This window comes from Urocampus carinirostris, chromosome 5 (genome assembly GCF_059441175.1).
Source record: "Urocampus carinirostris isolate Australia breed hairy pipefish chromosome 5, RoL_Ucar_1.0, whole genome shotgun sequence".
Taxonomy (NCBI): domain Eukaryota; kingdom Metazoa; phylum Chordata; class Actinopteri; order Syngnathiformes; family Syngnathidae; genus Urocampus; species Urocampus carinirostris.
In genome coordinates this window covers 13,488,663-13,515,007 of record NC_142353.1, presented here as the reverse complement: position 1 = coordinate 13,515,007, position 26,345 = coordinate 13,488,663, and the positions used below count along the sequence as shown (strand labels likewise).

General features: G+C 40.0%; 1 protein-coding gene across 16 annotated transcripts in view; it reads right to left on the bottom strand.

The window, feature by feature from the left end:
* ank1a (ankyrin 1, erythrocytic a) overlaps positions 1–25,401 on the bottom strand; it is a 129,863-nt gene extending 104,462 nt beyond the window's left edge. For all 16 annotated transcript variants that reach the window (XM_088335817.1, XM_088335816.1, XM_088335819.1 and 13 more), the window contains exon 1: positions 25,143–25,401. In XM_088335817.1, coding sequence (XP_088191943.1) covers positions 25,143–25,268 — 126 coding nt within the window. In that variant the 5' untranslated portion in view covers positions 25,269–25,401. The remainder of the gene's footprint in view (positions 1–25,142) is intronic.
* Positions 25,402–26,345: the final 944 nt, after the last annotated feature.

Below are 26,345 nucleotides of genomic sequence, written 5' to 3'. Positions count from 1 at the left end.
AACATTTGATAATACCCATTATGGGAAAATGAATGTTTGATGGGCATAATACATTATACATGAGGCTAATGGAATAAGGCTCGAAAAAAGACTATAAACAGCCAAAATTCAAGCCAAATAAACCCCAAATAATAATTTGATGCTTCCTGAATGGAGATAGTCTTGTATTTAAACTTGTAGATTTTCCCTAACTATGATTTCAATACACTGGGTCTAATATAGACATTGATTTCCACATGTATTTTGATCTTCTCGTGAACCATCAAATATGGTAGTCTTGAACAGCTTACAGAAATGTAATTTATCCATGCCTGACTCAAATCCTCTGAGGTCCTTTTCTTTGCCAGGGGCCAATTAAAAGAGAATCAACAATATTGACACAATTCTTCCACAAAGCATTTTTTTCTTCTTGAAGGAGATAATCACTTTCTGCCTTTTGTAGTCGGCTCTTTTAGGGAAAACATAGCTTAGCCCACACCTTAATTTACTTTTCGGTGTCCTATACAAGAAAGACGACATATAAAGCAAATCTCACTCGAGCTGCACCTGTTGCCCCAGAAAAACACCCATTTCTCCATTCACACACACAAAAAATGTAGTTGACTCAAAATGAGAGGAGAGCCTAACCTTCAACAAAAAAGGAGCACAGGAATTTCAAGGACACAGGCGACTCAAGAGGCTGTTGAAAACCACCAAATGTGAAATATCAAACCTGCACAGAACTTAGGTCAGTTTGATGTCAAAAAGAAAGAAAAGCAGAAAGAAAAAGAATACCTGAAAAAGTGGAATGGTAAGAGGGAGCATAATAATGGTCTGGTGCTGAAAGCGAGCATTGTAAGTTGGAACAAAGGCAGCACCTATTGAGTGGTTGAGAGAAGAAAAACTGAGGGAGGTGAACATGTGGTTGTGTGAACTCTGTCAAAGGACTGAAAATGCCAGAACATGTTCGCTATACATCGAAGTACTGTACATGTTTGCCAGTACCTACAAGATGAAAACCCTTAAAGTACTCTGAACCATAAACCCCCATTCCCCTGAAAAAAAGCACCATCAATTTATTTTCAAACAACCACCTGCACCATCCTCAATATGCTGCATTCAGTTCAGTTCTGTAGTTCTCATACTGCTCGTTATCTCTGTCAAATGCATCTTTTTGGCAGTAAGGCAAAACATGTTTGCACACAAATGCTCTTGAGAAGTGACAAGAGTGTCCTTTGCATTTCAATTACACCACTGCCTTTTCATCTAAGTGTACACACAGTTTAATACTAGAGAACTCATTTGCCAACAAAGCAGATCCACTGTGATCTCAAAACAGGCTTTTAACCGTATATTGAGCAGATCCCGATTCAGAGAGGTTCTACAATACAGTTAAAAATAAAGCACTGAAAATGGTTTTTAATCAGTGCACAGCCCACCAACTTGACATTCTATTTATTTCACAGAATATTAACCCCAATGAAGGTACCAAATGTAGTCTAACTCGATACAGAAAAACAATTTCCAATTCAAACATTGAAGTACTTAAAAAATTTGACACTTTGTAACCTGCTGGCAAAAATATATATGACAGAAAAAGGCCTTCTCAAATAAACAAGTGTAACTGCAGTGACGAGACACACATCTAAAAACACAGTAACTGCATAAAACAACAAAATTATAATCATCACAACATCATAGGGACATAGTGGAGCATAACACTTGGCAAATAAGGGATGGGTATAACAGCCAACACAATAATCACATTGTCATTATAAAATTCTTAGTAAATGCATTAAATTTTGATTGTCTAACACAGTTGAAACAGCATCTGAAAAAACATTAGGAAAAAACACATGACTTTATAACATCTAGTATACAGTGATGTGAAACGAAACACATTCTTTTCACTTTGGTAAGTCTACAATAGGAGTAAAAGCGTTTTTTAAAGAATCAGTCTGTCAAAGCTCGAAATAGAATTAGATCTTCATGATTAGATTCCTGTCTACAAACCCGGAGTTGTCCTCATCACTCTTATAGTCTTACAGTACATCACTTTCTTGTTGGATTACTACTGACTGGAGCATAAAATCAGGACAAATACCCAATTATAATCGACTGGATACCGACTCCTACACACTGCCAAACCCCCTTAACTCAAATGGACTCTGAGCTTTTTAAATACTGATTTACTGTAGTTGCGTCTGTTATCTCTGTTAAGATGTCTTTCACGTAACAGCAATGTTCGTATCTCCATCCCATTAACTCTCCTTGTTTTTATTGCTGCTAGTGAACCAGACTCTCAAGAAGAGAAAACATGTACGATAGTGTCCGGTCTATCGAAGGATAACTATTGGCTTGACGGTCAGCAGCATCATTGAAAAAGGAATGATTCCAGATACGACTAAAGAGGCTTGGTTTTGCTGTGAAAATGAATCACTTGTCTGGGTTATAAATGACAACATGCATCTTGGAAGTGATGCGCACCTTATCCGGCTTTAAATCATTCATGACCCTGCGATGTTATGTTGCACTGACAAGCACCAACAGTCCTGCCCCACTAGAATCAGTTAGTTCTCTTTATAGAAAATACTTTCTGCAAAAAAACAGTGATTATGCTTTCTATTTGCCCATATTTTTACTTCTGCTCTCAATTAAAACATCTCAAACATTTGAAGAGGCCTCTTGTTTAGTGTAAAATCATAAAAGAGGTCGGGATTCGCATGGGTTGAAAAAGATGCAATCCCCTGTTTGACCAAATCTGTTTGGTGTCATTCTTTGAATTATCTAATGTCAGTCAGTATTGTAATCAAAGGAATTCTACTTTAATCTTCATTCAATAAAATGCTCATTGCTGATTCCGTCATAAATGTGCTGCAGTGATGTGGTTATTTATAGAGGTTGCCCTACCAGTGCTAAGAGAATGCGTAGAGAAATCTGTTACAGGGCTTCACAGGCAGTGACATTGGGGTTTCCAAAAAATAAAATGAAGATCCTCCAATGTGCTTTATTGTGCCCTAACTCACAAAATGTATGAATTCAAACATGCGCATTACAACATCAGGGTTAACTGGACGTTGTAATCGGAGCTGTTTTAGTGACGCATACTGCAAAGTTGTCGGTTCTTTAACATCCAATTTGCCCTCTTTGTCAAGTGCATTGCTGAACAATAATGAATAATTGATGAGTCTGCGTACCAGTTTTGCAGAGCCGCCTAGAATTGCTGCATTGGAAGTGAGGGAATGGCGGGTGTGAACTGTGCATGTAGCATGTGTAAATCTGGCTGTGAGCGTACACAGAATGGTCTTAGAAAATCTGGGATTAAAAGAAAAAGTGTGAGATGGGAAAAGACTAGCAACACCAGCGTTCATATGCAGTTAACACTTATGTGTTCTGTCTACCCTCATGCACATTGAGATTTGCTACATGTCGCAGCTAACCTGTCAGTTCTTTCTTGAATACTGAGTTTACATACTTATTTGCTCTACCACTTTACGCATTGGACCACTACAGATGTTCCCCTACTTTTGAAAATATGACTTATGAAATTCGGGATTTTGAAAGATATCCGGACATTGCTGTAAGTCAGATTTTGTATTGCGTGCACCTTTTTCCGAGTACAGGACACTACTGTAGTGCTTCTTTTCGCCGCTGCCAGCGTTTGGCGCTGTAAAAGCTCACCCAGCATCCACCCTGAAGAAGAAATCCGGCTTCCTCTTCCTAGTCCGTGTGTAAACATACTATACTGCATCTCCAGTGCGCTAAGAACATTGACATTTTTATTGTTTAATATCTTGTGCATCCATTCAATATGGTTGGTGTGAAGTGTTGAGAAGAGGCGAGCCGTTTCTTTTGAAATTAAAGTGGAATAAGAAAGCTTGATGCCGTAGAGAAAATGGTCGGAATGCTTTTGTTCGGCCACTTTTTACCACGGAGTGGTAGTCAGGTCAAAGACACCTTGTATAATAAGTTAGCCAGTGCTTACTTGCCATATCTTACTACGTAAATGAGCTGCTTTCATTGTTGTATTATCGAGTGGACTGAAGTCGGGCAGACTGGGGGATTTGGTAAGATCTGTGAATATGTCAGAAGGTGGATAACTAGTCCTGTTAATGCTATGTTCAATTTCTCTAAATACTGCTCTTTGTACTTTTCGACAAGGTGAGCCACTTAATCTGACAGCTGCGTTTGACTAGTCATTGCAAATGGTGCTGAATAGTATAGGTTTTTTTGAGGTGGTCTACTGTGTACTGGCCATGTTTGCTACATGGTGTCGTCACGTGATTAGGTCCAGTATGTGCAAAGGGTCGATATGGAAAAATATATGACAAAAGATTCCTTTTTTGAGTGTGCGCTTTATAATTCTATGCAGCTCATAGTGCGGTTTATATGGTGACGAAGAATCACTCAGTTTTTATTTTGTGCGTACAAAAAATAATGTACACACACAAAAAAGGCTACAACTCACAAAAGGAAGCACTTTCATACTCTCAATGGTTTAGAATAAATGAATTGTCCCCGCGAGGCGGATGCATAGGCCAAAGTCGCAAACAATTTGACCATTAGCACCCTGGGATGCCTAAGGCCCTTCCATAGATTTGCTTGCACTTTAACGCTACAGCAGGGGGGATATGCACCAGGGGCCAAACGAACCTAGGGGCTAAAAAAATCAGGGAACTGTATTAAATGCAGCAGAAAGTGTGAGCAGGGCAAGATGAAGAGAGCCAAATGCTGACTTGTCAGAATACTACTCCAAGCATCGATTACGATGAATAATTCAGAAAATAATCGTTACGACCGATGCCAACTTTTCTCCGAGAAAGATAAATGTATTTCCTTTGGACATTTCAGTTCTTTATCTTTTATTTCTATTTATCATTACTTATTGTTATATTACTACCATTAACTTATTATCTTAAACTGTGGTATTTTATCTTGTAAATGTTTTTTAACAATCAGGATGGCACTTTTGAATTTCATTGTGGGCCGGCACAGCGGCTGAGTGGTTAGCGCGTCCGCGGCACAGTTCTGAGGTCATAGGATCGAATCTTTCTCTGCGGAGTTTGCGTGTTCTCCCCGTGCTAGCGTGGGTTTACTCCGGGCACTCCGGTTTTCTCCCACATTCCAAAAACATACATGTCAGGTTAATTGGCCGGTCTAATTTGTCCCTAGGTGTGAATGAATGAGTGAGTTGTCTGTCCCTGTGTGCCCTGCGACTGGCTGGCAACCAGTTCAAGGTATCCCCTGCCCCCTGCCCAGAGATAGCTGGGATGGGCTCCAGCACCCCCGCGACCCGACTAAGGATAAGTGGTGCAGATGATGGATGGATGGAATTTCAATGTGCATTTCCCTTACAATGAAAATAAATTCTGTTCTGTTCTGTTCAGTTCCAGTCTGTTCTGTTGTGTTGTGTTCTCTTCTATTCTACTCCATTCTTTTGCAATAATATAATATATATATAGTAATATTGTGAATAAATCATAGTCAAAAATAATATTTGTGGAAGTAGATTACAAATTCTTTATCGTACAAATGAGGGAAAAAAATCATAATCATTGTCAGTGTGGTCGCGTGTGTACGCCTCGTTTCTCTCTGTCTGTCTAGAGTCTGTGATTGAAAATATAATAGACATACTCTGTCCACTGGTGCATTATGTATATGTATATATATATATATATATATATATATATATATATATATATATATATATATATATACATATATATATATATATATATATATATATATATATATATATATATATATATATATATATATACATCAATATATACTTTTCAATAAAATTTAATCCTACAAAGTAAACCTTTTTTTTTAATTAAATATATCTGTAATCTGAATATGTATTTTTTTCTGTAACTGTGACGGAATACAATTATATTTTTTGTATCGTAATAAAGTAACACCATTACATGTATTATGTTACTCCTGAGGCTGTTTACACATTGTTAAGTTGTTAACTATCAACCAAACGAGAGGGGAGACTTAAATCACATGCTGTGTCGTCGATGATGTCAGCCTTAACTAGTTACCTCACCGTGCACACTAGATGGCAAGATCGTACCCTTGTAGAAAATGCTGAGTAAGGGTTTTCTGAGAGCGAGCTAGTGTGTTTGTGCCAAGTCCACGTTCATGTGTGTACTAACGTGATCAACTTAGAGGTCTGTTTGACCTTGTGCAGGTATCACATTCACACAGATTCTCCAAGATCCTCAGTGAATATCATTGTTTTCCCTCAGGACTGCACACACGTGCGCACAAATATATCTCAGCATAAGAGAATGGAGCAAAAATGTCATCTTGAGATGTACACAGAGTGCTGTTTCTATTTCCATTGTTTGGATCCAAGACATGAAACCATCAGTGTACAGTAACACTTTGTAGCGTACACCACCGCTTTCAACATGGCCCAATTGTTTGGCTCTAAAAACAGCCAATGAGCAGAGGAGGTGTTGAGATAAGAAATCCTGCAGTGTTGCACTGTGCCACAAGTAACTGCAGCAGAGAGGTGGGAACAAGAAAATAGTCCATATTGGAGCAAGAGAATTGATTATAGGAGGGATGCACACTGAGGTGCGGAGAGAAAGGCAAAGAAAGGCGTGGGCACCTGCCTCTGCATCAGCTGGAGGAAAATTTAAAAAAAAATCCCTGGAGTCGGCCAATCAGAGGGAGGGTGTCACGGCTCTCCTCGCAGCTCGCTCGTGAATCCTGCACCACTCGAAAAGCCACGTGCCACTGCTCCATAAACGTCAAGGCTCGAAAACAAGTGCGGACATATAAAATACGGTGCCGATTTGTACAATGATAAACAAACTAACTGTTGAGTAATTATCACAACCACCCTGTCTTTGGTTTTCGGTTTCATTTTCCAACTTACGACACAACAACGACACCTGCAAAGGAGATTCCATAGAATGCCAGTTAGTTAATTTGACTATTACATGTCAATTTTTTTTCATTATTTTGACAATGATGACCTCTTCCTATCATTGCCACAATCTGCCAATAATGTGGCTGTTTTTTGATATTCACAGTCTTTAGTGCGGATATGCTTTTGTAATCTAGGACTTTAATAAAAAAGGTTCAAAGGACGGCTTTTAAAAGGGATTTGGAATTACAATTTGTCATGGTTAGGGTTTATTGTATAGTCCTCTCATGTTCTCCTTGCAAGTTAGAAATCCACTGATGTATGTTCTTATTTTGAGTGTCAACTTAACTATTAACCTATAGGTCTCATTTAAATCAGTTGAAAAAAATTTGAATATGTACTGTTCAAATTTTACACATATAATTACTTATTTGAGAAAAATAATACAAGGGTCAACTGAATATCATATTCTAAAATATGCGGTTTCCTCCACACACTCATTGTTCTTTGCAATCACAAAAGGCAGTCAACATATAATTCTGACTTGAATTCAGTGGAAGTTGTTCTCCATTTGTTGGATTTTTTTTTTCTTTGTTTGATTCATTTTACTGTAATTCTCAGGCGCACCAAAGCGTTTTCTAGATTATTTTAGTTATTAAACAGAATGTCAAATTGCTTTGTACAAGTGTAAGTTTAAATCTGAATTTTACAAGTATTCATTTTATTTAAAAAATGTTGTTATTTAAACATTTTAAACAGTTAATTGTCATCTTTGAATTAAAAAAAACACAAGATAATACATATTTGAATATATACATTTTGAAAAAATGATACACATTGCATAAAATAAATTCTGAGGGTCAAAATGTTTTGCTGCAAGCAAATTCAAAAGTGATTGGCAGACTACAAATAGCCCCAGCACCAAAGTACGGACACCCTGGAATGGCAGCAATAGAATGGAAATTGTGAAATAAATGCTAGTAAGCATTAAAACTGTGTTGGTGTAATATCGAACGCAACACTGATACATTTATATTACCGGTACTTTATTAAAGGTGGGGTGCATCCTTTCAGGTATGCTTAAAACGTTGAAAGAAGAATACTTTCTCTCTTAAGTACAGTATGTGTTAACAATGCCCAACTGAGTTCAAAGAACCTTTTTTTTCACTGTGCCTACCTGCATTTGTCTTACATTTACCGAATATATTCTGGCTGCGCAACACATAAAGCTGGTGGAAAGGAGGCAGGGGTTATAAGGGGGGTGAGTGAGTTCATGCTTATGTTATTGTAGCATACAAATAGTGAAAGTAAGAAAAGGACTGTTTCAAATACAGTCCCAAAGCCAAACTCAGAATAGATGCAAAAAGACTTCATTATCAAGCCGGTCTAAGAAATGCACATACTTGCACATCCAATACACACAGAGGCTTCAATGAGGATTCAAGCCAGAAGATGGTGTTAGCAAATAGTATATTTTCAAATTCAGGACACCATCCAGTCAAAGTATACTATCTCCTTGAGTGCATTTTGAAATAGATATGTACACTTGAATCGTGTAATTATTGTTTTCATAAGAAAACAACAGATTGAAATATACCATTCGAGTTTTTACTTTCTTTTACAATGCTTCCGAGATTTTTGTCAGGTATTTTCAAAAACAACATAAAATGAAAATGAAAATGAAAACTAAACAAAAGAGGAAGTAAAAAAACAAAAACAATGTTTACATAACATGCCCAAAATAAATAGGAAATAGGAAGAAGCATATGGTCATTTAATCCTACCCCTTCGACTTCCTTAACAAGTGTGTCTTACAGCTAGATCCTCTTCTAATATTTGTTACTAGATTAATAAAAATGTTTATTGAAATAGAAAATGTTTGTGTTACCTACAAATATGACTAATTTATTGGTTTTGAAACATAAATATATTGTGAATATATAAATTGAAAAGCTTTGGACCCAGGACCAGCCTTGTGGTACTCCACAACATCTGTCCAGATATCCAGATGTCAACTCTTTCATTTAAATGTATTGTTGCCTCCTAGTCAAATAACTTTGAACCCATCTAAAGCCAGTCCCCTGATGCGATATTGTACCAGTTTTTGTTTTTTTTAAATAGTATATTATTATCAATGGGGCAGCACGGCGGCGCAGTGGTTAGCGATTGTGTGGCACAGTTCTAAGGTCTTGGGAACCTCCTGTGTGGGTTACAATCCAGCTACCGGACTTCCTGTGCGGAGTTTGTATGTTTTCCCCGTGCTTGTGTGGGTTTCCTCCGGGCACTCCGGTTTCCTCCCACATTCCAAAGACATGCATTTCAGGTGGATTGGCCGGTTCAAATTGTCCCTAGGTGTGAATGAGCGAGCGAGTTGTCTGTGTGCCCTGCGATTGGCTGGCAACCAGTTCAGGGTGTCCCCTGCCCACTGCCCGATGATTGCTGGGATGGGTTCCAGCACCCCCGCGACCCTACTGAGGATAAGCGGTGCAGCTAATGAGATGAGATGAGATGAGATTATGATCAATGGTGTCAAAGGCAGGCAGTACACCAGCGCAGTGGTTGGCAAGTGAGCGGCACAGTTCTGAGGTCATGGAATCAAACCTTCCTGTGTGGAGTTTGCATGTTCTCCCCTTGCTTGTGTGGGTTTCCTCCTGGCCATGCGGTTTCCTCCCACATTCCAAAAACATACATGTCAGGTTAATTGGTCTCTGTGTGCCCTGCGACTGGCTTGCAAACAGTTCAAGGTGTCCCCTGCTCACTGCCCGAAGATGGCTGGGATGGGCTCCAGCATCCCCACGACCCTAATGAGGATAAGCGGGGCAGATAATGGATGGGTGATATCAAAGGCTTTTTTAAATAAATAAACATCCCAGCTGTGTATCTCTTCTTTTCTATGCCATTGGTAATTTCTTTTACCGCATCAATCACGACCATTGCTGTTGATCGCCCTAAAACCATACTGACTTTCGTTAAATAATGTATGCTTATCTATAAATTACTCACGTCTATTATTATAAAGATTCTCCATCTAAGAAGGCAGAGATACTGGTCTGTAGTTTGTGGAGATGCGTTTGTTTCCATTTTTGTATATTGGTATAACGTTTGCTATTTTCATTTAATCTGGAAATATGAAGCTCAGAAATGTGAAGGCGGCACTGCTTCCACAGGCTTGTGTACTCCTCACGGTTTCTTCTAATTCTTTAGTTATGTGGCCTTTTTCAGTCAGTTTTTGAGGGGTTGGCTTCAAAGTGAGTACCGTATTTCCCGCACTATAAGGCGCACCTAAAAGCCTTTATTTTTTTCAAAAGCTGACCATGCGCCTTATAATACAGTGCGCCTTATTTATGGATCAATTTTAAAATTGCAAAGTTTTCCAACTAACTTGCAGCCGCCGACTAGATTTTCCCCCGAACGCCAAGTAGTACGCGGTGTATGCTGGGATTTATTCACCTGCGTTTCATTGGCTAACCGATGTGTCAATCATCATTTGAATGGATCACTATTGGCTAAAGTTATTCGGAGGTCAAGGGGCGGATCCTTTTTATCATTTACAGGCTGGCATTGGCTTGAACGGCAAAACAAAGCCTGCAATTGGCCGAAAAAGATGTGTCAATCATCAGTTGAATCGATCACTATTGGCTAAAGTTATTCGGAGGTCAAGGGGCGGATCATTTTTATCATTTACAGGCTGGCATTGGCTTAAACGGTGAAACAAAGCCTGCAATTGGCCGAAAAAGATGAATTTGTATAGCACGTGGCTGGCGGCATAGAGAAAGCATTTTTTTCTATTCTGTATTTGTAAATATTGTATTCTCCTGGATTTACTACCCTCACGGATATAAGAGGACATTGGCTGCACATTATTATGATCAAAACGACTTCGGTGAGCTACTCCGGGTTTTATATTGTCCCTGTATCTTGTTTCAGACTGAACTCGATGTTTCGATAATGGATGGAATGTAGTGTCTATTTTTAAATAAACTCAATTCCAAGTGTTTATTGTCATATGCACAGTAAAGTTGCGAGCGAAAAAGAAAATAGATATTAAGGAATGGTTGGCATTTCTTGAATCCCAAGACTTTAACCTTCCGAATGATGGAACGATGCATTTGAGTGAGATCGTACGGACACCGCATTCGCACGTGTTCTCGACACGTATTTGCGTCTTTGCAAGCTTTCGGAATGTTAAGGGGGTAATAAGTTGGACTGAACTATCTGACTGTTTTGTCGACGTTCCCATTGTAGCGCCTTATAATCTGGTGCGTCTTATGTATGTCAAAAATAGGACCAAAAACTATTTTTTCGGGGTGCGCCCTATAACCCGGTGCGCCTTATAGTGCGGAAAATACGGTACATGCAATCATTGGTAACAAGATAGTTACTTTGAGAATAATGTGCTACTTTTGGGTGTCAGTAATCTGGGGGACAACGCAATTACTTTTTTAATGCAGTAACTAGTAACTGTGACTGATTACTTTTTGGCAGTAACACGTCCAACATTGCATATGAAATAGGGTAGGGACAGCCAATCATGTCAGTGCTTCAGCAAGGAGCAAGATTTAACCATTTCTGCACTTCAAGTTGAACGAGGCATTCTGCTCGATCTTTTTTTTAAGTGATTACATAATATTGGGGGCAGCACGGGGGCGCAGTGGTTAGCGTGTGTGCGGCACAGTTCTAAGGTCTTGGGAACCTCCTGTGTGGGTTCAAATCCAGCTACCGGACTTCCTGTGCGGAGTTTTTATGTTCTCTCCGTGCTTGCGTGGGTTTCCTCCCACATTCCAAAAACATGCATTTCAGGTGAATTGGCTGGTCTAAATTGTCCCTAGGTGTAAGTGAGCGAGCGAGTTGTCTGTCCCTGTGTGCCCTGCGATTGGCTGGCAACCAGTTCAGGATGTCCCCTGCCCACTGCCTGATGATTGCTGGGATGGGCTCCAGCACTCCCGCGACCCTACTGAGGATAAGCGGTGCAGCTAATGAGATGAGATGAGACATAATATTGGTGTGGACAAAACAATGATTACTCCACATTGGTAGGGACACATCACTTGGTCCATGCCAAATCGACAACGTTGCTAAGAATACACCCTGAGTAGGGTCTTTGGATATATGCATGGATTGAGCTTCTGCATTAACCCTTTATGCACCTCCTTTTGCGACAGTAAAATTTTCCTATGGATCTTTCTACAATTACAAGCATATTTAAAAAATGCATCTCGATATGAGAGGTCATGTATTTTCGTTAATTCTTATTCATTTACTTATTTATCTATTTATTTTTTTACCACTAGGATGTGCTAAATAATGTGCACTAGCCCTTTAAAGTACAGCGTGGCTGCCTGTTGCAGTCAAGTACTGCACTGTTTTACTTCAAGGCGACTAAAATCAAGTGTGAGATGACTTGGGATTTCATTTATAAAATGATAGTCTGCCATTAAACAATCAGAGCAGAGTAAAAGTTGATCCATTGGGACAGGGTCCTATATTGCCCTCTGTAGATGCTCGCATCTTGTGGAAGTCTCAAAGAGAGAGGCTCTGCAGAGAGGAGCTCCAACCTTAGGGAAGAAATAAGCACCTGATTCAACCACCTGTCCTTTTTTTCTCAGCTCTTTCATCATCAAGAAGCTTAAAACGACAAAAAAGGAAAAAGAGAGAAAAAAGAAATGAGGTTTCTGCTTCAAACATCTTTAGATAACAAACAGCACTGACCTATCAAACTCCTCACTTTACCAAGGGTGGACGATACTTGGAATTGGATCCAATCCAAGTCAATACAGGCTAATATCCATCGATATGGACTCGATATAAATTCTTAATGCTCTGAAATGTCATGTTTACTGAATAATTTAACCTTCCCCCTTGAGTAAGATTATAATTACGATAAACACAATCATTTCAGTGACAACAGAATTGAGTCACTGAAATGTTTTATTTTTTTCATTAAATAACTATATTGCAGGTAGCACGGCAGCGCAGTGGTTAGCGCGTGTGTGGCACAGTTCTAAGGTCTTGGGAACCTCCTGTGTGGGTTCAAATCCAGCTACCGGACTTACTGTGCGGAGTTTGTATGTTCTGCCCGTGCTTGCGTGGGTTTCCTCCCACAATCCAAAGACATGCATTTCAGGTGGATTGGCTGGTTCAAATTGTCCCTAGGTGTAAATGAGCGAGCGAGTTGTCTGTCCCTGTGTACCCTGCGATTGGCTGGCAACCAGTTCAGGGTGTCCCCTACCCACTGCCCGATGATTGCTGGGATGGGTTCCAGCACCCCCGCGACCCTACTGAGGATAAGCGGTGCAGCTAATAAATGAGATGATATGGGAACTATATTGCAAACTGTAAAAGTACAAAAAGAAAAAAATATATATTCCCATTGCAACTCTTTCAGAACAAAAGCCAAGCCAGGTGTGGGTGTGAAAGCAACAATGTAACAAGTGTCACAGGTTTGTGTGTCAATTGTCTGACATTGGCTTTTTGCCATAGTGACAACAGATTTAAAAGTTTTGGTTAAGGAACAGAAAATGTTTGAATTTTTAGTTGTAGCTTGTTGCTCTCTGCAGGGTGAGCTTTTTTTATAGGTGTTTGTATAAATTGGTGGTGTTGCTACAGAAGCAATTCTCTTTACCACACAAATGACACCTGGCATTGTCCTTTTCTGTATTTGAAAATAACTCCACACTGCCCGGTGTTTCCTGTTTGCGTCTGCCGTATTTAGCTTCTGGTGGGAATGGGCACCCAGATTTGGTCTTTTCTTCTGCCTGGCGGGCAGGATGCAGCAGCAGGCCAGGTGTGGAGAGGTGCAAAAAGTGTGCCTGTCGGTCACGACCCAAGCATAAACAAGATTGGTCAAGAGTGCTGGGGGGGAGAGATAAAGAGAAAGAGAGAGAGAGAAAGAGAGAGAGAGAAAGAGAGGGAGAGAGAGAGAGAGAGAGAGAGAGAGAGAGAGAGAGAGAGAGAGAGAGAGAGAGAGAGAGAGAGAGAGAGAGAGAAGGGCTGCACTATCAGTTAGACACGCAGCCCTTTAAAGGAAAGTGGTGTGGAAGTGAACTATTGATCCCATGACAAAAGTATCTATCAGATCCAAGTATTTGTGTACAGTAGTATCAATGATAGCGACATTTTGGATCGATCAACCCAACCCTACACTGTACTGCATTTGTAGTAATTTGCTAACACGCTTCTGTTTAATCTGCACAAAAATGAGGATACGCTTCAATAACATGATCCGACTCAATTCTCGTTTTAGTGAGTTATGCAACAGCGACACATTCGGAATAACAATTGCAGGAAGAGATTACCGCAACTGGCCAAGGAGAGAGAATGTGCGGAATATGGGAGAGAAGGAGGAAGCCACTTGACTGAGAGTCTGAGGAAGCCCCTCTTGATATGACACATCATTTCACGTGCTGTCTCGGAAATAAATAGATTATGCGCTGCAGTGGGAGGATGAACAAAGGCAGATGCTGCCGCCATTAAGGTTTAAAGCTTTGGCTGGCGCAGTTGTGTCAGCTCAGCTTTATTTACCATCAGCGGCAATTCTCCTCACGTGGATGCTCAGATGTGTGAGTCATGACAGTCGCGTGGAAGGAAAATCCACTGGTGACAAAATTAAACCCTTTTCGCAGTGACGTGCAGTGATTGAAGGCAGGTGCCTCACCTGTCATCATGGGAATCCATCCATTATCTGCACCACTTATCCTTGGTAGGGTCGCGGGGGTGCAGGAGCCCCTCCAGGGTATCTTCAGGCCATCGGCAGGGGACACCCTAAACTGATTGCAATCGAATCACAGGGCACATAGGGACAGACAACTCACGAGCTCATTTACACCTAGGGACATCCAATTAACCTGAAATGCATGTTTTTGAAATGTGGGAGGAAACCGGAGTGCCCGGAGGAAACCCATGCAAGCACGGGGAGAACACTTAAACTCTGCACAAACTCTGCTGCTCTGCTGAATTTGAACCCAAGACCTCAAAACTCTGCCACGGACACGCTAACCACTCAGCTGCCATGCTGCCCTCATCTTGGAAATAATAAATAAAAAAATTATATGGATAGATTTATTCAGTGTTAAAGTTCTTTGTCATTTAACTTCCTCATGTTTTGGATATTCTTTTTCAAAATCATTACAGGTTTACATTACATTATGGAAGTAATAATAAATTAGTAGGTAACATATTCCTGTGCTAAGTGTCTGCAGATGCAGAGAGAGACACAATTTATTTTAAGAAAAAATAGGCTGCGTAGTGACTTAAGCCACCAATATAGAAATATGAAAATAAATCCATCAATTTTTATCCACCACTTATCCTCATTAGGGTTGCAGGGTCCTGAAGCCCATCCCAGCTATCATCAAGCAGTGGGCAGCGGACACCATGAACTGGTTGCCAGCCAGTCACAGAGACATACTACCATTTATATGCTCTCTCATACTTGCCCATGCATGATTTTTTGGACTATGGGAGGAAACCGCAGTGCGGGAAGGAAACCTACACTGGCACGGGGAGATAATGCAAACCCCACGCAGGGAGGCCTTTAATCCTGGAACCTCTGAACTGTGGGGCTGACTTGCTAACCACTCATCTGCTGCGTTTAAAGTACTTTCTCATTTAATTTCTAAATTTTGGGATTTTCGTTTTCAAAATATATGAATTTTCACATTACATTACGAATCTTATTAAAACAATTCGCATGTACCCTATTACTGTAGTGGGTGTCTGCAGATGAGGGTAAGGCATGCACTTCTCTTGTCTGATAGCAGAGGGCGATAGTGAGACCAGGGATTCTGTTTTAGCTTTCACCTCAGCCATAAAAATATAAATATTGATAGTATTAGAAAGCTAACAGCGAGTCAAGCCATTTAGTAATTTATTTCTCATTGCATGTACTCTTTATAAACCTGTTGATTGGTAATTTTATTCAAAAGGAGTAGCACCTATATTTTTTGAGTTAAGGGAAGACAATAAGATGTGTTTTTATATGTTACAGTTTATGTATTGCTTTTTCCCTCTGCCAAACAAATGATAAATAACATGTAAGGCTTTTAACTAGGACAAGAAAGTTTGATCACATTACCCCAATTTTAGCTGACATGCAATGGCTCTCTGTGATTTTAATACGTGATTTTAAAGTTCTGTTGGTATACCACAAAATTGCGCATGGACTTATCCCCACATATTTTTCTGAATTTATTTTTCTCTGTTTCTGTTTGGGGCCTTCGCACAGAAAATACTGGTCTATTAGTTATTTCAAGAGCCAAGAAGAAATCTGCAGATTTGAGGGTGTTCTCCATTAGGGCCTCGGTGCTGTGGAATGCTCTGCCTTCCGAGATTTGATCTGCAACATCGGTGGAAGTGTTTAAATCTAGGATCAAGTCACACTTATATCTAATAGCTTTTGAGTGATGATAGCCTTATACTCTTGTCCTCTTCTCCTTGAGGGAGAAAGATGAGCCTGGTTGTTGCAAGCCATGGTACTGGCACTTGGACCTGATGTACGCCATCATCTAGAACCTGTTGCATTGGTCAATATTGTAGATTTTCGCCACAATATTTTGGGACAGGAAGCTGGCGTTTTTGTAATATGATCTGCGTGTGTGCCGTGGCTATGAACTCTTTCTGTTTAACCACATAAGAAAAGACTGTAGAAAAAGCACTAAAATGACAAGCCTCATGCACACCTTCCGTTCAAAGACTAGTAAGCTCCCTGGCCAACCTGCCCATGCGGCACTCATACAAACATCACCAGCCTCCATCAGCCCAAATGAGTGCCTGGTCCAAGCCCGCTGAGTCATTCAACTATGAGCTTCCATTGAGCCACCTGAATACGCGCTCCATCAAGTCAAAGGACGGAGAACTGACAGAAGTGATTTACAACCATTTCCTTCAATACATCTCATGGTAAAATCATCGCCTCGCGTTACATGGTCCAAAGTCCATAATCCTTGCCTTGACCTGAATATGGTGACAGGAGCTCACAAACATCTGAAAAATAATGGCTTGAAAGAACAACTCCATCATTGAGCTGCACATATGTACATTTTAGGCTGGAATGTAAAATGTATTTGAAATAAATGGAGAAATAAACTGCAATTATAATGGACACCAATCTCATGGATTTTAGATGTTATTTTGTGCAATGGATGTTCACGATTGGTATTGAAGCCATGCCATACCAGAAAAAATGGTTCAGGATCCATTTTTTTATTGTGCCCAAACAGTAATAGGACAAATGCAGTACAAATAAAGGCGTTCCTGGATCATGAATTACAGTGTCTTCTGATTGCTGAATATTCCTGTATCACAATACAATCCTTGATCTGCCTGCAACATTTCCTGAACAGTGGCCATGTTTACCTACAAAGTACAACTAAATACATTTAAAGACCATAGTACTAGGACACTAAATTTCTCTTCATAGATATATTTAACCTGTATAGATATCCCTCATTTTGGCGGTTAATGGGGATCTGGACCATCCACAAAAAAATGAAAACCTGCGAGGTAGTGTCACACCTGTTTTTATTCTATTTTTGGGGGAATTGACGGCCTTCATTAAAGCGGACTCGCCGACTTACCAAATGAGAGAGTGAGGAAAGAGAGACAGAGAGAGAGACAGAGAGAGAAAGAGACAAAGAGAGAGAGAGAGAGAGAAAGAGAGAGAAATAGAGAAAGAGAGAGAGAAGAGAGGGAGATAGGGAGAGAGAGAAGAGAGAGAGGGAGAGAGAGAGAGAGAGAGAGAGAGAGAGAGAGAGAGAGAGAGAGAGAGACAGAGAGAGAGAGAGAGAGAGAGAGAGAGAGAGAGAGAGAGAGAGAGAGAGAGAGAGAGAGAGAGAGAGAGAGAGAGAGAGAGAGAGAGAGAGAGAGAGAGAGAGAGAGAGAGAAAAAGGAAATTTACAGAGAAACGGGAACCTGAGTGCAGGTGTCTGGTCACAATACAGTATTAGAGGCGCTATGATATAAATTGGCCAATTAGCTAGAATCTGTGATTCCCACATGAAGAGGTGCAGGGGTGCTGCCCGATCAACTTAAATCTTGGCTGCCCGAAGCAATCCACAATGGTTCTTTTTTTTTTTTCTATCTGATTTTTTTTTTTGTTAATAAAATATTTCCTACCAATGTTTTCTTTTTTTTTTTATCCCGAAAGCAGTAAGCAGTAATAAGTGAAGCGCAACGTTGCGAGGAGTCTCTGTATACTCAAAACTAAACCGAATTTAAAACTATAAAATGCGGATATTTGGTCGTGTGTCACCAGTAGTGAATGGTAGGCAATGTATGTGGGGAGGGGGGTGTAGCTTAAACAGGAAGATAAACAATTGGTAAATGAATGTGGCAAACATGAGAACAGAAGGTATTTATTTATTTCTTAAACCATTTTTGCAATTAACCGTGCCTGGAGAAAGTAATAAAACATCTTGGTCAAAACACACAACAGGAGAAGATCTCAAAGTAGTTTGAAGCCAACAGACAAAATGGAAATGGGGTGTCTCGGCAAATTGTTAGTTTGGAAGATCTCTATATTTCAAAAGCCAAGAATTATGTTGTTGTGCACGCGTTTTCTTCTGTTTCATTATGTGGCTATTTTAAAGCAGTTTTAGGGGGTCGGCTTCTATGCGAGTATATAAGGTAATTTGTAACAAGATAGTTGGTGGCAGTAATCTGAGGGGGGTAACTGAATTACTTTTAGAATAAAGTAACTACAAACTGTAACTACTGCTTTCAGTCACTCACTCAACACTGCTGCCACACACTAAATAAGCTCATGCTTTTATGCTGTCTTTTTGCTGTCCAATAAATGTAACTTCCACCGTGTGCATTTATTTTTTGACACACAGGACATTTATTCCCACAAGGTAAGACATCAATGATTTTTTTTCAATTCCTGCATTGTCATCAATTGCAAGTGTTTGAAAGGTGATGAATTATATCCCAAACGAGCCATTATGATTCTTACACAGGCCTCTTTAGTAAATCATATCTGCTCACCAGGTTATTTACAGAAGATTTCGCTATTCCTTCTTAGAGTACCTTTACAACTAATGGATGATGTTTATTCTATCCGAAGTAAATGGACGTGTGCCAAACCACCGCAGGTTTAGGTCAAAGGCTATGCAAAGATGTAGTAATCCACAAGCAGCCACACCCAGCCAAATGATGGCCCAGCCGCAAGGATGGACAGATTGCAATGCGACACTCAAGTAGGTGCAGCTCGGAGAAGGAGACCTAGGCCTAGTGCATTTAAATTATCAATTGCCATTCAATACATCAAATACACAGCAAAATCTGAAATTTTAGATTAAAGGTAGGGGTCTTTTTTTGAGGTGTCCTCAAAAAGTTGAACGTTAAATATGTTCTCAATCCAGTAGGTGTTAAAAATGCCCACCTGATCTCAAAGAGCCCTTAGACTTCATTTCCTGCTGCGCCTATATGCTTTTATTTTACTTTTAGGAAAACTGTTTGGGGTGGAAGACATTAGATTCAAGGAATGAGGGGCTTTGGGAGAGCTGGAGAGTGACATCATGCTCGTCCCCTCGGGTTTTTGTTATGTTTAATCTTTTAGAATACCATGAAAATCGTAAAAATAAGAAAAGACCTGCTTCTAGTCGAAAGCAAACCCAAACCCCAAGAAAGATGAAAAAAAAGATCAGCGCGCGTCCAACAAATACACGTACTTGCACACAAATCATGAACCAGCTGACTAAAGCTACAATGATGACAGAATCCAGGAGATAAAGGCAGAGAGAAACAAAGATCCAAATTCCGTACAGCCACAATAATCATTTGTTTTACTGAGGGTCGGCAGGCTAAGATCCTGGCATCATTGGATAAATACATGTTGCCTGTTAAAACTGACTGTGATTTTTGTAAGGAAGAAATGTAACTTGTGGCTCAAATAAGTTTGTATTAACTGTATGTTGCAAAAATAATTGTATGCCATTCTTCCTCGTAGATCGAACTAAAAAATGTATAAAAACGGTAAATACAATTAGTATGGTCAATTAATACATAATTGACATTACCCTTTATCTTCGCCTTGAGTGGCTGCAAATGTCCTTCTAAAGTTGCCAAATCCAATTACAAGTCATATAGTGAAGTCTAGTGAAACAAGGCTGAATTTGGATTCAGAAGAAGAAAACAAGCCTGCACAATGATGAACCAATAAAGACTTATCAACAAAGATGACATGCGCAGTCTGGTTTGGCATGTGAGGCTGTGAGTTATAATAGACATATACATTTAAGAATATATTAAATAAGGCAGCACAGCGGGGCAGTGGTTAGCGCGTGTGCGGCACAGTTCTGAGGTCATGAGATAGAACCTTCCTGTGTGGAGTTTTCATGTTCTCCCCGTTCTTGCGTGGGTTTCCTCTGAGCACTCCGTTTTTTTCCCACATTCCAAAAACGTGCATGTCAGGTTAATTGGCTGATCCAAATTGTCCCTAGGTGTGAATGAGTGGGTTGTCTGTCTCTGTGTGCCATGCGATTGGCAACCAGTTCAGGGTGTCTCCCGCCCACTGCCTCGAGATAGCTGGGATGGGCTCCAGCACCCCTGCGACCCGAATGAGGATAAGCAGTGCAGATAATGGATGGATAAATGGATGTAATATATTAAATAGTGTTAACGTTCTTTGTCATTTACATTTTTGGATTTTTCAAAATAGCTTGTTTTTTTGTTGTATTATGAAAATCATTAGTACAATTAGTATGTAAGGCACTACTGTGCTGGGCATCTGCCCATGCAGAGTGAGGCATGGAATTCTCTTGCCTCATGGCAGAGGGCAATAGTGAGACCAATGATTCTGATTTATTCATAGTATAAGCAAGCCAAAAGCACGTCAAGCTTAGCAGTTTTTTTTCTTTGACTTTGTTTCTTAGTGAAGGATCTATTGATGCCTTCATTCAAAGGGAGCAGCACATAGACTTAATTCATAAGTTGAGATAATAAGACATTTTTAAGGCTGCAGTTTATAATTTTGTTTCTTGCTCTGCCAATCAAATGATGAATATGATTTAGGTTCATTTATTTGTATAGCTGACAGTGCCTCACCAAACACGAACCTCACTGCACATCAAATAACAGTGAATGAATTAGAAAATCAGAAATCGGTTTGTCATGCCATATTCCAGTAGGCTCTGGAGTGGCTGGCTCACTGAATTTAACACATTGAAAACTGTATTTGAAATATAGCTGACGTTGCAGTAGTAATTAGGTTACATCTTTGTCCATAAAACTGACTAGCTCATGAGATAATACAGCAGCCATTAGACAAGTGCACTTCCAGGGGTTCAAACTAAAGAAGGATTCCTTTAGAAATGTTGACTTAACTCGCTAATGACAAGTCTCCAGGTGAGAGGATGGATATGATCATACAACAGTTTCTTACTGTGATGGGCTTAGTCACCACTGCAGCAACACTAATCCGTTGCACCAACCTGCACACGCAGCCAAACACACGCGCACGCACACACATTAACATTGCATCAAGACGACTATTACAACCTCTTACAGACTTTGGTGCAACTAACTCTGAGAAAGCTCGATTTCCAGTTTGAGTCACAGGAATAACTTGAATTTAAACCAACTAAATTTTAATGCGGAGTATAGACTCTCTGACAGCCACGATTGGTTCACGGTCCTATACAGCAAATGTTTAACTTAAAGATGCCTGCTGCAGGCAACACCATAACGCTCCACAGTCTACAGTAGTCCAGTAGTCAAGTGGAGTGCATACTGACCAGACAAATTGCCTTGATGAGCCTTACTTGGGAGTGTTCACCACTAATGGGTCGATAATTTGCTCCCACAACTCTTTCCCTGGAATATATTGCCTTATAACTGCTTACAGTGCTTCACAAAAGTATTCGTGCCCCCAAAACATTTCGACATAAAGCCATATTTCAGGCTTCAAACTTAAAGATAAAAAACTCAAAATATTTTCTAAGAATCGAAAACTTGAGACACAACCCTGAAAATAAAACAAAATTATTCAACATTTAATATTATTCCAACAAATAAAATAAATTAAAAAATGCCTCTACGTTTTGCACATTTTAAAAAAGAAATATTTGACAATTCTTCATACAAAACAACTCAAGTTGCCTAAGGTTTGCGCACAGCATCGTTCAGAACTTTCCACAAATCGTCCAAAGGATAGAGGTCTGAACTTTGGCTTGGCCATTCAAACACATCTTTATTGTTAGTTTTAAAACATTCCATTTCAAAATATGTATTATGTTTAGGGTCATTGTCCTTTTGGAAGGTAAATCTGCACCCCAATTTCAAGGCTCTGCCGGACGCTAACATATATTTTGCTAGAATGGCCTTCTATTTGGCTCCATCCATCTTCCCAATTACAAACAATCTTCCCTTTCCCTGCTGAAGAAAAGCAACACCAGAGCATGATGCTGCCATGACCATGTTTGACATTGGGAATAGTCTGTTCAGGGTGATGTACAGTGTTAGTCTTATGTAACACTTTGTATTCTGCCCAAAAAGTTCAATTTTCGTCTTATCTGACAAGAGCACCTTGTTTCACATGTTATTTCTGCCTTCCATGTGACATCTTGCAAACGCCAAACAGGCCTTTAATGGTATTCTTTCAGAAAGGGCTTTCTTTTAGCCACTCTTCCATAAATGGCAGATCTATCCAGAGTAGGACGAATAGTTTTCTTAAACACTCATTGTCCCATCTCAACTGTGTATGCCTGCAGGTCATCCAACCTGTCATGGACCAGTTGGTTGCTTCTCTGATTAGTTTCTTCTTGTTTGGACCAAAGGTTTAGAGGCACAGTCAGATCTTGGTAGGTCTGCAGTGATTTTATACTCTCTTCATTTTGATGTTATTACTCGCACAGTGTGTAAATGTTGCAAAATCTTTTTGTATCCCATTCCTGCACTGAACTTTTCAACAACTTTATCCCAGACGTGGCTGGTGGGTTCTTTGGTCTTCATTATGCTGAGACCTGATGACACACAAGTGCCCTCTGTTTGTCATTGTTAGCCATTTAGGACGGCATTGGATCATTCTAAAGTCATCAGGGAAGCTCTAAAGTCAGTTAGCTAAGCTGAGAGAACGTATAATTTTTTTTTTGGTAACAGCCTACTAGGGATGCAAAAGCCATAAAGATACAGAGACAGGAAGACTGCCAACTGACAAACAGCGTCAGAGAAGAATTTTTACATATAATAAATTACTTTGTGCATGAACAAAATTAGCATGAGCATTATCACGGTGTGTATGTGTTGCTGCTGTTTTTTGCTGAATTACAGTACTTTTATTGCTGCGTCTCAGTGACTTTTACTAGTATGTTATTTTCAACCAAGACTTTTAACACTGTTAATTGAGGTGGTGCTGTGTTATTTTTTTGTGTGTTACTTGTGTTGATGTGTCTTGGTTGCATTTTCCCTGTGTGTTTTTGTCTTTCTATTTAAATATCTCATGTTTCAACATAGACACATGTGGCTTATAGTCAGATGTGGGTTAGTAAGTACAAAATGTTTTTTCCTTTCAAAATTATAATGGGTTTAGACGGGTGCACCTTATAGTCTAGAATTTACGGTAATTCTGTTTTTGATATTTTATTTCAGTTTCCTATTATACGAACACAATAAAATATATCATTTTAAGCAAAAATCATCACTGAGATATGTCACTTCCATACCTATAATGGTTGTATATTTTTTCTCTCAAACTTGCCACTGAATGGAAAATAGAACGCCGCTTTGTGATTACATCTAGGAAAGATAGAAAAAATATGCAGGCCATTTGGGACTGAAACAGGACGGAGCTTTCGAGTCTTTTAATCACTGGATACAATACCGTAGTGAAATATTGCAATAGCAAAGAAAGAATTACCGAAAGAAAAGAGACACATAATGAAATAAAATTACGATGCAGTTTTGACGATATTCACTTAATAACCTTTTGTGATTTTCTACAACATATATTTACTTGACTGTTTAATGAGGTGTGTATAGCTGTAAACCAGTCCAGGGTGTATTCTGACAATCAAGAAACATGGTCAGCTCACACACTATCCTAACTTGGAAGAAAGAGGTCAGAAATGCATTCACATAGTTGTGTTTGCATATTCTCATTTTGCTTGCTTGCATTTCAACAAAATTTAAAGTAGTGTGCTGTATTGTATACATACATAAGGTGGTGTAAAACATGGATTCGAGGTTGGAAGGAGGAGTTTGAAAGGCTTATTTGGGAGACATATGCTCCACGGTTACAAAACTGATATAGAATCCCCGGAAACAATGCAAGTTGATTAAAACTTGGACTGCATTAAGGAGAGCCTCAGCAGAAATCGCATCCGGGATCATACATACTCTAAAAACACTTCAAGCTTTTCCTACTTGCATTTTGTGCCTCTTCAGACTTGCTCACACAAGAGCCTGGGTGGATGGAAACCTGGCAGACAATATTTTTTCAGGTTCGGCGTTGTTGACCACTGATGTCAAACTGTCTATGTCCGTTTTAACATACTATACATATGAAAAGTGCAAATGCCCTGAGACTTTAGATATAGCGCAGTCCAGTGTTTTGCCACAACGAACCACCGCATCAGCACCAGATTAGTTTTCAGCCAGCTCTGCACAATGCACATTTACAAGGTAGCTGAGGGGGTACAGTATTTCAGGATGTCGCATTTCTACTTAAACACAAAATTCTAGGGTAAACCAGACCTGCTAGATATGCACTTGTTTCAGGAGTAAGTCCTTGCAGTTGGTGAGTGATGGAGCAGCGATTTAATGTTTACCCCGAGTTATGTCTTTTCATGAGAAATCTCGGGCAGAAATCTGGAACCTGAAGGTATTCAACAACTTCATTGGAAATTCCAAAGTCAAATGAAAGGTAAGCTATAGTACACAGTTCAGTGCACTAGCCACTGGATGACTCATGTCAAATTTAGTGTGGATCGAAAAAAAAGTAATCAGTGAGACAGAAATATTGCCTCCTTGGCAGAAAATTGAAGGCTATCACATAAACTGGGAATAAAAGAAAATAAATTTCAGTGGGGGCATGCAGTATTCTGAAACGTTTCCCCTTGTTTGTATGTACATGACATACATGTGTGCCAGGGAGGATGTGTGTACACGCAGTGGAAAAACATGACTGGCTTTCCATGTGTGCCCAGGCACCCCAGACTCAGTTAGCATGACAAAATGATGGGAGAGGGGGGGCATCTCAAGAATTCGAAACCCCCTTCCTCCCAGACAACCCTGTCCATCCCATCCCCTGACTCACTACGACACCTGTGTATCATCCAAGTACCTTGCGCTTTTTATCCCGCGAACGGCTCCTCTTCTTGACCTTTTCCTCTTCTTTCTCTTTGCGCTCCTGCTCCGCTTGAGCTTCTAAATCCTTGTTTTTGCGCAGGTGTTTAGCCGCTTGCGCCATGACGCAAGAGGGGGTCTGGGTGGTGTCGGCGTGTCCAGGTCTTACGGTGCCAGGACTTTTAGAAGACGCGTGCCAATACTAGCGCTGTGGCTGCTGTGTTCCTCTTTGGTTGTGTAGAGTCTGAACGTTTTCACTCTGCCTCTTACTCCTCCTCCTCCTCTTCAGCAGTGCAGTTACACACAAATGCGCTCACACACAGCGGCAGTTCTCAACCGTCTGCTGTGGGATGCGATTGCAGCACAGCACTCTCTCGATCGTTAATGTACACTTGCCTCATTCTATCTTTCTCTGCAGCCTCTGCTACTTTGTGCTCTGCAAAATACAAAACTTCTTTAAAAGATTCAATTATAATAGGTTGTTTTCTACATTCTTTTTTGAAAGTTCTTTATTTTTACCACTACAGTAATCAGTTGCCTTATTGCGGTTTGCTTTTGGCGGTTTCACTACGTGGCGGATTTTCATTGTGCATTGTGTTCTGATTGGCTAAAAAGTTGCCCTGCCCCATTTCTGCCTGTGTCTGCGTGTGCCAAATTGACGTTGCGTTCTGAGCTGTACAGGTACGTATACAGCTTGACGAAGCGGAAATCCTTTTCAATTTCAAGTTTCTCGACAAACCAACATGTCAACAAAACGCTCTGGGAAAAAAGGCCTTGAGAGATGCTTTCTCCAGTTTCAATGATTTGTCCCTTGATAGTCTAACACAGATGGTCAGTAGGGCCAAACAAACTCCTTGCCTGCTTGATCCGTTTCCAGCTTCACTGGTGAATGATCTGTTTGGGATCTTAGGACCACCAGTTTTAAATATTATTAATATATCGCTATACTCGGGTATTGTTCCTGTAGCCTTCAAGTCTGCCGTCATTAAACCCACGCTTAAGAGACCTAACCTTGACCCAGAAAGCCTAGGTAATTATAGGCCAGTGTCAAATCTGCCATTTTTTGCAAAATTACTTGAAAAGGTTGATGCACAGCAGTTAAATTAGTTCATGTCAGAAAATAACCTTTTTGAAACTGTCCAGTCAGCATTTAGGGCAAATCACTCTACTGAGACAGCCCTGGCTAAAGTAACCAATGATC